The 15921-nt window shown below is 37.4% G+C and overlaps 1 protein-coding gene across 4 annotated transcripts in view; it reads right to left on the minus strand.

Annotated features, from left to right (window-relative positions):
* Positions 1-15921, minus strand: part of NEBL (nebulette) — a 273965-nt gene that overhangs the window by 50992 nt on the left and 207052 nt on the right. The window contains exons 8-13 of one of the 4 annotated variants that reach the window (XM_050892025.1): positions 11281-11388; positions 9592-9696; positions 6700-6804; positions 5529-5636; positions 4439-4549; positions 1526-1636 (exon numbers count right to left, since the gene is read on the minus strand). The exons of the other annotated variants lie outside the window; for them this stretch is intronic. Coding sequence (XP_050747982.1) covers positions 1526-1636; positions 4439-4549; positions 5529-5636; positions 6700-6804; positions 9592-9696; positions 11281-11388 — 648 coding nt within the window. The remainder of the gene's footprint in view (positions 1-1525; positions 1637-4438; positions 4550-5528; positions 5637-6699; positions 6805-9591; positions 9697-11280; positions 11389-15921) is intronic. 4 annotated transcript variants of the gene reach the window in all.

Genomic DNA, 15921 nt, shown 5'->3' on the forward strand with positions numbered 1-15921 from the left:
TAGTAATCACTCCTTCTATTCTAGTTTATATCTGCCAGTGGAAATCAGGTACTTTTTTCAAAATAAATACATACCATTAAAAAAATCCTTCTTACTTTTCTTGTTTGTTAATTATTTTTTAGGTTGTACATTAGTACAAAAGACTAATTAGAAAAAAGAAGGAAAATATCCTTCTACTCAATGCAATGGTCTGACCACTTACAAGAACAAGAGCAAAAAGACTTTCAGTCTTCCATCTCTGTGTCACTCTGATGTGGAAATAAACAGGATAAAACAACTCTCTACTTCACAAACCACAGTTTTTTGTAAAAAGTGTAAGTTAACCTGTGAGAAGACATCATCCCTCACTTCCTCTCTGCTAAAGGTGGAATAGCAGATGTTTAGTCCCAGCTTCATATTGTGTAAAACACCAAGGAAAAGATAATCCTGGGAGTTACAGCTATATATTCCTGCACTTCTTTACATTGGTCAGATTGGCCCTATGCATGGCATTCCCTCTGGTTCTTACGGCTATGTATGTATATGTGTGCAAATAAACATATATATACACACACATGTATTAAATGAATATAAAATACATAAATATATAAAATAAGTATATATATTACTCTGAAAGAATGACTCCCCGAAGGCATGAAGTGCAGCACGAGCTTTGCCTTCTCTCTTCCCTCCCCACACCCTCCAGCCCCACTGCTGCTTCCCAGGCAGCCTGTGCAAGCTCATCCACAGGAGCTGCAGCCGTGCCAGCTTTGGAGCTTGCAGCTCTGCTGAGCACACAGGCTTGCCAAGCACACGAGTTCCTCAGGGTGGTCTTCAAGAAACAGTACACAGATCAAAGAGTACTCCACGTCCACTCCCAGCCCTTCACAAAGGAGTAGACTGCACACTTAACGTGCTTCCACGTAACCTCCAGAGCAACTTAGACCAACACAGTTAATACCAAAGTTCAGTTCTAAAAATATACTCTGGAAGGAGCCTCCACCTGTCTGTTTGCATTGGATGAACCGCAGGCTCAAGAAAATCCATTTCTTCAGGAGCTACTCTACTTTTGGAAAAAGGTTTTTACAAGTAGAATAGTTTGTTGGCATAAAAGATCTTCCCAAGATGTCTGGCAGTCATTACCGATATTTATTTTCAGATAGTAGGTACGTGATTCCAAAAAACTCAAAAATTATTTCATTGACTTTTCTTTACAAGTCCATTAACAGTCAACCCTTTTTCCATTACAGTATTAATTACACTACCTGAACAAATAAATAGATGGAAAAATGAATGCAGTTTTAAATGCTGTATCTACTGACCGCACTAACAATTTCCATCGACCTTTTAATTGCCTGAAAATATGAAATATTTGTCATAAGTTGTTTTTTTCCGGAGCTTTTCTACATTCTTCAAGCAAAACAGAAATAGCCTTAATTTCAATACTTACGTATTTCATTGTGATTATGTAAAAAAAAATTGGAATACTTTCAGCTGAGTACAACATAAAGAGTGAACTTCAATAACTTTGACTAGCATAACATACCTCATTTAGTATCTGAGCTGCGTTTTTCACTCTAATCAAATCTGGTGTATCTTCAAACACTGTCATTCCTTTTCCTTTCATCCCTTCTTCCAAATCTTTTCTATACTCTTTCTAAGGATTAAAAGAAAAAAGAGAGATTTCTCCACTTAATATTGTGTGCAAGATCTTGAAAAGAAATGCCACTTATTAAACGTCTGAAGGGTCTCTTTGAAATTTCTATGAAATATGAATTAGCTGAAGTACAGGTTTCAGAGTTAAAATAGAATTGGAAATTATGAAATCAAAGGGTACAATGTTGAAAAAGTGAAAAGGTTTTAATGTAGTCATGTATTTTCCTGTTGTGCTCTTGAAAAATAGTCCTCTCCTATACAGCGCTAGCACATTGTTTAGGGGCCTCAGCTGCCTCTCTACAGACATTTTAACTGCAGTAGCATTTGCTTTTACAGACCAATATATGCTGTGCTGCAGTTTTTACCTCTGTTCCACAAATGGCATCACAATCAGGATGGATGCCCTGAACACTATACTAGGACCTGTTAAAATGACTGCTTGATAAATTATTAGGTAGAAGCAATATTCCTACCATACCACTTCTGTGCCCCTCAGACACTGCACTGATATGATCTATCAACATTTAGCAACTGCAGCCTCCAGAGTACTCAAATGTTCAGTATAAAATTAAAAGCACGCTAGAACCTGCCCGTGGACATTTGGTTCTTCTTCCTCTTCCCAATTCCTAGAGAGCTGATGTAAGCCTACTGAAGTTCAAGATCTTTAAGTTTTATAAGGATTTTTAATTGTTCTTCCCATCTCCAGGTTTGGGTTAGGCTTTTTTAAGCAAAGAAACTAGAACCAAGTTGACGAAAATATTTTTCAGAAGGATTTATATAGACATGAATTAATACTCCTAATCATGTATTGAATTTCATAAGCAGCAGTGAGCACCTTTGTCTCTGTATAAGCTCTTTATTTAAACAAAAGGAAACCAGGTATTTTTAAAGAAGCTTCTCTTTATCATCAGAAGCATGTCCTACAACAACCAGGAAACAATTTCTATTGATTTAGAATTATTAAATTCAGCTGACACTTAAAAAAAAAAGTAATTGAACAAATAATTCACTTTTTAATAACTCCGGGTTCTCCTTCTTATTTCATGCAGTATCTATCTGAAGTTTATTATGAACTTTCATGCAACAATACTGAGCTACATCCTTGACTATGAAGAAATACATCATTTTGCTGAATCTTGAAAGATAATAATTAATTTGACGTATGTAATCTTTGGTTTCGGAATCTGTTCCTTGAATGTGGGTATAAAATCATAAGAAATTCATGCAGTTATGCATTAAAATACCATTTCCATTTTCTCATATTCTTCCCCTCTGGCTCACAAGCATGGTTTACTCCCTAAGTAACGAGTCATAAAATTTGAGGAGATAAGAATTAGGGAACATCTTAATGCATGTAGCACTATGGAGGGAAGTTACATCAAAATTTTCAAAGATGAACATTTCCAGCACGTGTGCAACTATGCATGAACTAACCACTTCTGTGGACATTAAGCACACAGCAAGATTAACTCAATGAAATGCAAGCATTTGCATTTTTCCCTCGTCAGCAGGCATACATGAGACGTACGCACAGCATGGTACTGCACAAACTAGACCTAGCTTGAGACTTGTCTACCTGACAGCCAAGCTTATCTGAATAAATTATTTATTAGAGGATGAATAATAAAGAAATATCAGAAAAGAAAATCTCTACCCATATGAAATCTAGCATAGACTGGGATAAGTTGTTTAAAGAACAAGGAGAGGAACAGGGTTCAAGGGTTTTTAATTCTAGCATCCTCAATTCGTTCACCTGGGCCACAGCAAAAACATCAATTCTTAATACAATAAATATAAACAAGGTACTGCTGGCTCCCAAATTCAAATGGAGGATATCTAGCAGCTCTGATATTTCTAACTATGAATTTTGCTGATATATTTACTTTTAAATCTGGTCAAATAGTAAGCCTAATCTATAGAACCAACCAATACTCAAAAATCTAACATGAAAACAGTTTTGAATAACAATATAAAAAGCCTAAAGATAGAAGGATTCTCAGTTATGGAAAAAAAGTAATTTAATTTATAACGCCACATACAACTGAAGAACATTGGACAAATCTTAAAGAAACAGTGGGCATACAGAAAACCTGCACCTTCTAACAAAATTTGCTGAAAGCAGATTATGTAATATCACAGCTATATTATGGAATTTTGGTGTTTATTTTCATCCATAACATGTATGACAGATAATTATTTCAATTAAGTTAGTTAAAAGTGACTACACACAGCTCAAGGCATCCATATAACCACAACAGACTATCATAAACCTGAAATAATTATTCAAAAGAAAAAACTGCCATTTGGACACCAATAGAAATCCTCCTTTCCACCCCTTCATCTATCTTGAAAGAAAACTCCAGGCCCTCTCCAAAACCCTACCAAACAGATGTCTTTTGCAGCATGCCTGGAAGGTCACCAAATTTGGGCTATTTGAGCCCAGGGGAGGAACAAATTCCAAAACTGAGGCCCTCAGAGTGATTGTTCTGCCAGTGATCCTTTTTCTATGGATTCATCTGATCTGTTCATTTAACTCTGTTTTTCTGGTTCAGGTGTGCTGAGCTTTAGCATTTCCTTATGTTCATAAGGAAACTTCAAAAAGTATTGATTCTTACTACAGGATTTATATTCAGATTTATATTCAGAATATAAAATGACACGCAGCAATTTTTACTCATGAAGTCACTTTTGTATTTAGCTACCAAGTTAACTGTAAGCTGTTCAGCACTCAGTAGCTTGTAGTGATGCTGCTTATTGCTCATTTACAACTTAACAACAAAAAAAAGAAATAAAAATCCTCTACCTCTTTCAGAAGGTTAGTGACTTGTTTTATATGCAAGAACTCTGGGGTCTTGTCTAAATCCATTGAGGGTCTTCCCCTGATCCCTTCTTCAAAATCTTTGCGATATATTTTCTGTTGAAGCAAAAACAACAATTAGTGGTACCTGCATGTGCATTTCCAAGCATATTTCAGAAAGAACACTGTAAACAGACCCAGAAATGAGGCATGCCATAAATTAGTTATCACATTAATAAGCAACTTTATTACTCGTTTCGTGACCTAGATTATTTATACAAGACGCACACAATTTAGATAAAAATACGTATGTATGATATTTCCAAAGAGAGTGTTTAACCTGATCTATGAAAGAAACAGTTTGCTTGGTAGAGAAAAGAGAAGACAAATGGCACACAAGGTAATGGTTTTAAACACATAAAAGTTTCTACCAAGAGGATGAAATCATCTGTTTTCCATGACACACAGCAAAAATAATGGAATCAAACTGCAGCAAGGGAGACACAGGGAAATACTCTCTCAGGATGGATGGTGAAGCACTGGACTAGATTGCCTGGGAGGTCACGAAACCTCCACCATTGGAAGTTTTTAATAAAAAGTTAGAAAAATACGGCCTGACATAGGACAGCCAGTGCTGTTCTGGAGCCTGGGAACACTCCTTCCCCCTTGCTGAGTTCCCGAGGCTAAATGGGCAGGAGTACATTTCAGTTAAGGCACAGGGTCAGACTAGGCTTTGTGGCTTCACTTGCTCCCACCTGAGAATTCTCCCTCATTAAAGATGGAATTAAAGGCAAAAGTTAAAAAAGTTAGTAATCTCTGATCTAGATGACCTCTTGAGTTTCTTCTCAATTAAATGATGCTACATACAATCTCTATCTAGTGTTAGCACCAATGGTCTTTTGAGAAAAAACAAATTTGAAGGAAGAGCTGAGCTACAGAATAGCAAAGAGAACTACTCAGTACTAATTCTACCATATCCTCCTTTTATAAAATCTTTACGATCTGCTTCAACCGTTTTCTTAACCTCAGTACAAGATGTCTGTTAGCTTCTCTGTTGACCTAAATTTTACTAGTTCAAGCACACATTTTTACTAACCTCACTTTGCATCTTTTGAGCCTCCTTTGAAACTTGATACATTGGTGTATCCACAAACTCCAGCATTGATCTGCCTTTAGATTTTTCATAATTCTCTTTGTACTTGAGCTAGGAAAATGAAAATAAAGGCTGTTAACAGCTGAGAGAATGTGCGATCTGATTGCTTGCCACAGTGACAGACAAATCCTGTCTTAACCATACTCCTTAGAGGTTTTGACTTGGAAGACTCCTCCCAAATTTAACCTGTTGGAGAAACAGGGCAGCTAGACAAGGAAATTTTTTCTGGAGTCATTTATTCCTTTGCTTCAAAATGTCAGACCTAAAAATGGTGAACTCTGAAGACAGCAGGAGTGAGGAGCATCAGTCACAATCCTTAAACTAATTGCATGATTTTGGCTGAATGACCTATGTCTGAACAGTTGGCAGCTTTTCAATAGGATCCCCTGTCATGTTTCCATTATACAACACATTTACTGTAACAACAACAAAATCCATTTCACAGCCAGGCCACAGAGGTCTCTCTTTCAGGCTCAGGAGCACCATTCTGAAATGCACTTTTGTTTGTACCTGTGGGAGGGAAAAGGGAAGGAAAACTACTGCCTCGGTAGGGTCCGGTCTTGCACCAACATTCCCCTCACAGATACTGATGACCATGACCTTAAAGCTAGCAGCAAAATCACATTGAAGGACACAGGGTTAAGACACCAACATATAACTTTATGCTAATTCACAAAGCAAATATGCTTTGTTTGGAAACCTGGAGAAGCCTTCTGAACTCATTCATTCACACTCTTTTGATTAAGATGGGCAAACACATTACTTAATCAATCAGTGTGGGGTATGATGGAATATTCCACACAAGCCATAAAAGAAAGCAAATAGCTACAAATCAAAATATGATATTCAGAATGAGTAATGTCATTTTAATTTATTTGTCTCTTCAAAAATAGTGATATCTGAATTTGAGAAAAGTGTAAAGAATCTTTCCCTATCAGGCTTCTGCACGAGGTTTGGGTCCTGTAAAAACACTCTCCTCTCTCCTCATGGGGTGCTTCTGATGGAATATGCACTGTACATCACTGTAATCTGTCATGCAGTTTTGTGCCCGATTTAATCACTGTTAGAACGCTGCATTTTTCTCTTTGCAAGATATATTTATGATTGTGTATACCTGACTTTGAAGCACTGCATTTTCTTTGTGATGGATTTGTTCAGCTGTATCCGGGGTGAAATGATAGAAGCCCTTGCTTTGCTTAAATGATTTCTTATATTCATACTGAAACAAAAAATATCCAAGAATGTTTTCACAAACAAAATCCAGAAGGTTTTGCAACTTAAATACCATTTAAAATAACTATGGGAGAAACAGCATAAAAGAAACTATATTTTAGGCCTCCCAACTCAGGAGTTCTACTGTTAAATTTGAATTTAAAATATTGTGATGAAATGAAAAAAAGGATATGATAAAAAATAACTTTTGTAAGTTCCTAGAGAAAATGCTTGTCCTAGTCATCCAAAAGTCAAATGTTTATGTTCACTAGAAAACAAACATTATTTTTTACTTTTGACGTGCAAAGGAACACATATGATGGTCTGAGTTTGCCTCCTAGTGGAAGTAATTATAAATGTCACACAATAAAATCACTTCTGTAGTGGAAACAAATGAAAATTATCTCCATCTACAGATACTGACTTCATACTTTTACTCCATTCCTCAACTAATGGAACAAAATTAAAAAAAAAAATCTATACAATCAAATGAGGTAAATCGCATAACCTTTTGCTACACTAAACTACAGGCACCAGATTCAGTCTCTTAAGTCCTATTTATTCACCCTGTTCCATAAAATGAAACACATCTAAGTTCCTTGGGTTTTTTAGCGTGTAGTTCATTAGCATCTCAAAGTCTCCACAATAGAAACAAATTTTAGAAGTGTAAAACAATAACCTAGCTGTTGTACTAGGTTAAAATCAAAGTTTTAAATTTTATTTATTACATGTGTTATGTACACATGAATTACATGTATAAGGGGAAAGTTCCACCTTGTGAACCCTCTTCCTCATCAAAATAATGAAAATAGGATGAGTTTGACCTGTCAAAAACAGTCTATTTGTATCCAAACATGCCCACCAAGCTCTCCTCTTAACTGTTGGAATTTATTCCCATGGAAGCTGACTTGTGTAACAGCTTTGCATTGGTAGTATATGTGTTTCATAAAGTTGCACACACTTCTACACCCTAGGTCAATCAGCAAACCAATTCAATCGACTATATTAGTTTATGAGTTTAATTAACCACACAGGTTCCAATGTGTCGCACCGGGGCAGGTGTAGCTATGTTATGCAACAGATGAAGAGATGCATAAAGTTCAAGGAAGAAAGGTATACTACAGGGAAACGGCAAAACTGGGCAATTAGCAAGAAGCTCTGTGTTTCAGAGGGAGAAAAAAAAACAGACCATACAATCAGTCTTTGGAAATCAGTTAACGGCACAGTCAGGAAGACTGTTTCATACAGTGGAAGCAGACTTCAAGAAAGATTTGGTATGAGCTGTGGAGAGACAAGAAGGAGAACACAAAGAAGGTACTGGAAAAGCATGGAGAAAGGCTGGAGAGTAAGCCATGTTAAAATCAAAGAGATGACATGGGGAGGTCAAATCCGAGAAGGATTTTGAAAACGGGATTTCTGTAGAAGACAAATGGCTAGTGGAGACATTAGGGATTGGCAAAGCATTCTTCTTCCTGCTCGCAGCAAGAAAAAATACCCACCAGCATCTGGACAATGCAAAAATCAGAGACTCAGTATTTATGGAGTCCTCAGAAGAGGGCATAAACAGTATGAATCAACCCTTCCGGAGCAATAGAAAGAAATAAATTTTGCAAGAAGTGAGCTGCCTTAAGGGCAAGTCCAGGTTTCTATCTCATTAGAGGTAAGATGACAAATTGATGAAGTTCATTCTGAGGGTGTTCATTTCATCAGCAAAAAAGAATGCCAATCTTACGTTACACTGAAGGAAACCAGAATTAGGCCAAAATGCATATGAAGAATGCAGGAAGTGAAAGCTACCAACTCATTTATTACCCATACAAAAGGGGACAGTCAGTGTTAGCTTCACATATCTGAGCGAGACATTAAAAACAAGCTTCAATTCACCAAAGAGCAACACAAAAATCAAGTACAGATGGGAAGGCTGGACTGTTTTAGACATAAGCTTCCAGAAGCAGGCACTGCCTCAGAAGATGACCCAGTACGCTCCTAGTCATTAGGGCTAACCCTTTGTGTGTGAAGCACTCGCCTCCTGCCAACCGTGAGCAATCTTCCTTCCCAACACCACCCACTCACGCCTTTCCACAGCAGTTCTGTGGCCCTTCTGCAGCTAACCAGTCTACAAGCACCACACATGTAGCATAGGTGCTCTTGGAGAGGGAGAGAAGCTTCAGCATTGCACAGGGGTTTCCTGCCTCTTCCTCCCGACTTCAACCCCCATCACTATCCTATGTCAGACCACCAGCCCCAACAAGGGGCATGTCTTGTCACGTGGCAGAATGGAGTATGTGCCTATTACCTGATCCAGTGTAGGAAGCCTCAGACATTTAGAAGGGAAAAAATGTTTAGACAGAGAAGTTCTAAGGGAAGCCAGCACTCAAGAGGCTGTTTATGGCCAAAGTCTAAATATTAAACTAGCATAATGGTCACTTCTGTACAGAAACTTGCAGATGAAAGCAATAAAATCTTAGGCCAAATGAGATTTGCAAGGAAAGAAGTATCTTAGATCAACAAAGGAAAAAACAGACAAGGTTTCAGACATATAAGAAATGCTCAGGTACCAGAAGTCTGTGTGATTCCTACCCAGTATATTAGTTGTTCTAATAACTGAAATACCTCTCCCTAAAAGCCCTTTTTTCTTCACTGCATCCCCCAACTACTGTGGTTACAACACTACAGTCTAATACATATGAGACCATGAAGCAAGTACCAAAAATTTATGTATTCTACAGTGACTATACATACTACTTTCCCTACTACATATATTTTTCAGATCATTCTTATAAAGGCAACTTACATCACTATGTGTTTTGCTGATATTTAAAGCATGGTTTAAATATAGCAGGTTTGGTAGATCAGAGGCTGGATCATGTAGGCCTTCCAAATCCTTCTTGTAATTCACCTGGAAAGAGAATTCAGGTTATGTAAAATAATGATTAACAAAATAATTCACAGCTTCATATCTGGCCGTCCAGAAACAGAAAGCATTAAGTGCTTGCCTGAACAATCTCTACCAGCCACTAGATGGTGGTCATTTACTATCATTTGGAGGAAAAGGAAAAATCAATAAAGGATTCATTGTACTGAGCAAGTATTTGGGAACTACTCCAACTTTTCCTCAAAAAGCACACTTACAACAAACTCACACTTTGTATGACTTTTCAGACTAGAAAGGAATTATTATTATTTCTTTTTTTATTTTTTCTTTTTTTTTTTACCCCCAGAAAACTTAAATCAAGAGTATCTTCCTCTATACTTTGAGTTTACTCATTTTAAACACTGTTGATTCTTGTTCTTTTTCTCTTGATTCAGGAATTACACTAACTGTCCAAATAAAAAAGTTGTATATAAAATAGTTAAAGGGAAGTGCTCCTGGATATTTTATTTAACACAGACTGCTTTCAGCAAAGATAAGCAATATAGTCACCTAAGGCAAAAGATAATCACTTAATGAAGTAGCAGAAGATAACTTCCTATCAGCCTATAGTAGGATTTTCCATAGTTCTGATAGCTGGATGCCCGTCTTTACAGGAAGAAAACTAGCCACCTTACCTATCTTGGATGACAAATCTTTTAAACTTATACCTTTAGTCACCTCCACATATGTATCGTGTTCTTCACTGATTTAGGCAGACTTCAAATCAACAATACTCAATCTGCATATCTCTTATAATAATAATTACATTACTTCAATTAATTTTTTACTAAACATTCAGACTTTGGAAACAATTACATATTCTGTTGGACCCTTCCTAGGGCTGGCCTCTCCTGTTCCCAGTGGGTCATGCCCCACACTTTGGAAACGCTGGACTACAGAATGAAAGCTTGTCTCTTGGCTATCTGGGATCACAGCCTCAAAGAAGAGTTCACATTTTTAGCATTAGACACACTGTTAAATATATCATTCCAACAGCATTATCACTCAATATAGATGTTTTCTCCAACCTGGCTCCAGCAGCAAGCACCTATAGCTGAATCTAGTGACTGCTGTACTTTGTAATACCATTCAGAAGATCAACCGGCAGAATGAAGTCTAAAAGATAGACATCCAAATCTGAGCTGCTCATGCAACCTCCTTCTACAACCGCTGGAGAGATGCCAGCACTTCGCTCCTCTAAAGACAGGCATCTGCAGCAGGTCAGAAGAGCTGCCCTCTAGACCTGTTTATTTCTTTCCCAAATACAAAGGGACTGAGTACAAGGCAAATAGCTCAGAGTAAGCGGTCATACCTTTTGACACACAAAGTTAAGCGAGATGAATCTCATCTAAAATGGTTATGAAAAACTCTGCAGGCCCTTGGAGAAGGGCTTTGTCAGAAGCAGAGGAAGAAATGGATAACATGCTGTACCTGCTATACAGACACACTGTATAGCAGAGACTGCTGCTCAGAGTAACTCTTAAGATGGAAAAAGAAATTCTGCTTGAGAACAAATGTTAGGTTTTTCAGGATGTAAATGCATGTAAAATACAAAGCAAATTCACTTACATCACTTGCCAAGGTGGATGCAATCTGTGCTTGCTTGAAGGAAGCACTGTCGAGAGGATTGTACTGGTGGCTCTTCATTTCCTTACTGAACTGCTCTTTGTATTTCACCTTCCACCAGAACAAACATATCTAATATTAACATGTAGCACTTGAAGAAGGGACAGAGAATTCAGACTACAAAGGAGCTTATTAAAGGCAACTGCCTTATCCATAAATCTTTAAACAATGAAGATGTTTAAAGAAGCTCAGTTTAGCCACACCTGTGGTATATTGTGCTAGTTTCAAAGTAATTTTTATGTATCTAAATTTTACTAAAACAAAAAAAATAATTTTAAGATTGTCATATGCGATTATTGGTTCTGAAGGATTTATAAAAAGGAAACAGAAACCAAACCATATGACTCACCTGAGTAATCAAATAAACCAGAACTGTTCGACTAGCAATAATAACCTACTCACTGAGAATCATTCAATTCATAATTAAGATTAAAAATGTGGTTTTAACAAAAAAAAAAATTATAAGATGAATAAATTGTAAAACTTGTAAAATAAATCACTTGTAAATTTTTCAACCACTTGAAAGTGGGAAGTCAGAATCAAACTTCCCACTTGGCCGTCTTCCCACCACCAGGTCCACGCGTCACTCGCGCTGTGCTAGGCTGTCACCAGAGCCCCCAGGTCTATTTTTAATTCTGCCAGAAATTTCCCACAAGACCCTGAGGAATCTCTCTGTAGCACAGTCCATTCTTGGGGACAATCCCCACCTTATTACAGTGGTAGAAAGCATAATTAAATTACTGTCTGCCATCACTTTCACTCTCTTTTTTTCTTGTTCAAAAGAACAAGGGGGAACAACAACACATGTAAGAGGAAATGACCAATACATAAATGTTGAGGCAATGGCATTAAAAGTAAATAAATCACAAAAATTCTATAAAACATGCTGCAGAACTGAATTCAGAATCCGAAAATATGAAATTGAACAAATAGTAAATCTCCCTTCTTTGCCCCCCTTGTTGTGCGTGATCATCAAACATCCGGAGACTTTGCATACATGCCTTGCTTCTTTCCAACAGCTGGGCATAATGGAGGAGAATAAAGTTCAGTCTGAATTATGCTGCTTCCATGAATGTTAGACAGACACCTGATATCTGAGCCTATGCAACATCCATTATAATTTACCACGCTCTGCATTAAATAAATACGCGGCTTTCTCCTTACTCCTTTTTTCTCTATTCCCACATGAATGTCTGATAAAGTGGTTAAACCACCTCAAACAATCTCCTTCAAAAATTATTTTTTTCTCAGCTTTAGTTGTGGGAAGAGTTTTCTTTTTCCTTTTTAGTTCTTCCTTGCCTCAAAAGACTCTCAACATGGTTTAGCTTACACAACCTCATTATGTTTAGCCACGATGCCCAATATTTCATTAATCACAGTAACAAGAAACGAAAACTAAGCCACCCAAACAGAAACTAACCGTATATGTTCAAAAACTACATTATGATTCCAGCACTTACATTAATTTTTCAAAGGAAGGAAATTCTAAAACTTTGTTACTTTTAAAGAGAAACTTTATCTGAACACATGATGAACTTCATAATCTTTCACACTAACTCTAGAAAAGAATATCTATTGCCTTCTGGTAGATTCATCTGGTTCATATTGTTTGATATTTGCCTTGGCTTTGGATCAAGTGCAAAAGCATATATCTGAATACAAAGACACTGCCTTTGTCAAAGGCAAATCCACATTCTGTATGAGCAGTGAAGGAATATATCAGAGGGCTTTTCTCTTTTAAAAGGTGTATCCAAAACTTGCATTCTAATAAAAATCGGGTAGTGCTGGAATATGTGATTCAAAAAGACTCCGAAACCAGGGATCAAGTCAGAATGGTGAGCAAAATTGTCTTTTACTCCTTGGGCATCAGCTCATATCATAATGACACCATGCACAAGAGTTTAAATATCCAGCTACTGCAGGCTGTCTTCTGCCCAGCCAACAAATGGTCACAAACTGTGCACGCAGACCGAATGCACAATGTGGTCCTGGATATTCTGGTTAAGTGTGAAAGTGTCAGTGCCAAAGGGACCTCTCCTCACAACTGGCTTGCCATCTTCCAGCTGCAGCTGTTTCATGCCATTTTTTAAGAGATTTTTTTAGCAATACATTTCAATCTAGAGATTCCAGTAATAAATCCTCGTTAGTGTCACTTCAGATCACATCACTGCTACTGAAGAAAAGAGGGGGAGCCAGTGAACCCAGTCGTCACAGGGCTGCGTGTCCTGATGCTGATGTGCAGGAGGGTCCCAAATTTAAGGAGACTGCCCACTGATCCAACTGCGAATGTTCCTGTTGCAGTGAGGGATGTCTCAGTACCTCTGCATCCTGCTGCCTTGTCTGGCTGCTCTGCTTATTGCCTTTGCTCTCCTCCCCAACACCACCGCACATGTCGCTCTGGGGCAAAATGGAGGCCACACAATAATATCAGATGACCCTGGCAGTATCTCAAGAGCACTTCCAGCAGTAATTTAACTCTGACTTGTCATAGGGGATTCATCTCATTGAAAGCTACATACACATTCACTTTCTCTTTTATCGGTATTTTCCTGTTTCTTTCTCCCTTTTGAAAGAAAGCCTGGGGTGGGAGAGGGAGAAGAGAGAAGAGCAAGCCCATGGATGAGTCACTATGAAGTAACGCATAGGTATTTATCCTTCTTTTGAACAAGAGAAAGTTATGAATGCAGTTTAAAGGGGAAAAATACGCCTGAGAGAAAGGGTTCTGATTAAAAACAAGGAAGAAAAATACTTCATCAGTGATTTCTAAAACATCTGAAGGGGGGAGGTCTTAGCAATACTATAACATGGTGGAAGAGCAAACAAAAAGTGGGAGTAGAAATGACAGTTGTTAGCGGAAGCTTATCTACAAATTTCATCGTTAACTAAAAGCTTTACTTTAATGAGGGTTTAAAAGGATGGCTACTTATTTACCATCTTAATTAAAGTCTTAAGTTTGTTTATTTTTTTAGAGAGTACATAGTGGGGGTTAATTTAAAAGAAATGCATGGAGGCTGCTCTCTAATTGTTGCTGAAGAAAGAGCAGACTTTGCAGGCTTTTAACACAACAACATCCCTGAAAAACCAAACTGGAATTAAATAAGGCCTGGATAAACAAACTTCTCATCGGCCTTGCACAAAACCCATAAAAGTCAGAACTGCAGCTGGACAGAGCAGTGTCTTTTGAAGCTTTGCAGCAACATTCCTAAATCAAATCTGTAGTTCAAAGCTGTTCACACAGGGAGTGTTCGGTTTCAGAAGTGGATGACATCACCCACTGTTCAGATTTATAAAGAAACTACAAAAATTGAATCATTCAACCACTGGGATCCCAGGATGAAGCAGACACTTGCCGCTAAAGCATTTCCTCATGACCATATGAAAACATATTAAAAAAAATGAAAAACCTGTCAGACCACATAGATATTAAAGGAAATGTAACATAAACAAAGAGCTAAATTATAATATTGGTTGCTAAAAGCACTAGCAGAGTTTAAAGCAAAGAAAGACTGAGAAAATGTTAGGTTCTTTGTGTTGTTACTGATAATCTCAGAGAAGGTACATTTTGAAAAACATTCTACCTCTAACAATTTTATCCCTGAAACAATAAGCACAAGATCCAGAATAAAATACAAATATCCAAAATTATTCATCACAAACCCAATTATTGAACACCATAAGGGGAATACTTCATATCAGCAGCTCTTTGAAAAAGCTAATAAAATGCATTAGAAGACATAAAGAAGATGTAAACAAGAACTTGTTTTTATAAAAAATACAAAAAATAACCCAAATTATACAATGTACATTCAGCAAATTGACAAGCTTCATGTTTTCACAAGGGCTAACACAGTTTCTGTTTTAAATTTGGTTTAAAATCAACAGAAAGGGGTTACCGCGTGCTGTGAGTAAATATACTAGTCCTGGGAGCTATTATTTTTGCTGCTGCCGTTGTCAAAAGCTTTGTTAAATCAAAAAAAAAAAAAAAAAAGAAAAAAAGGAAAAAGAGAGAGAGAGAGAGGACACACTGATTTTGTAGAGCCTTGAGTGCCAGTCAAACATTAACATTATTTTCTTCACTTTGTTTGCCTTCCTGCTTGCCTTGATTGCTTTCTCCCTTCATTACACCCACACTGCCTGACCTCTTCTTGCTCCTGTTCTCTATACTCCCTAAATTACCTACCCATATGCACCACATTAAAACATGTTATCATTTTCTCTTCCCATTACATCTATCAGAATTGTCAACTTTGCAAATTTACTATGAGGGTCAAATAACTAATATTTCTCTGCATGTCGCAGCTTATAGATTCATGCTATTAAGGGAGATTATCAACTTTCAGCACAAAAAGTTTATAATGCTCCCATTTGCTGAGAAACAAATGGAAACCCTAAAAGCCAGAAAGTCTGGAGACACTAAAGAGATCGTTAAGTTTATTATTTTTTAAATCTTGTACTTGTTACAAGCCTGCTTCATGATCCTTGCATGAAGAGGACTGACATGACTGACCCACATTTAGGGCTCTTCCTCTCCTACAGCACAGGTGCATTCCTCATCCTGCCCCACCACCCTGCTCTTTGGACACA

Source organism: Gymnogyps californianus, chromosome 2, assembly GCF_018139145.2.
Source record: "Gymnogyps californianus isolate 813 chromosome 2, ASM1813914v2, whole genome shotgun sequence".
NCBI lineage: Eukaryota > Metazoa > Chordata > Aves > Accipitriformes > Cathartidae > Gymnogyps > Gymnogyps californianus.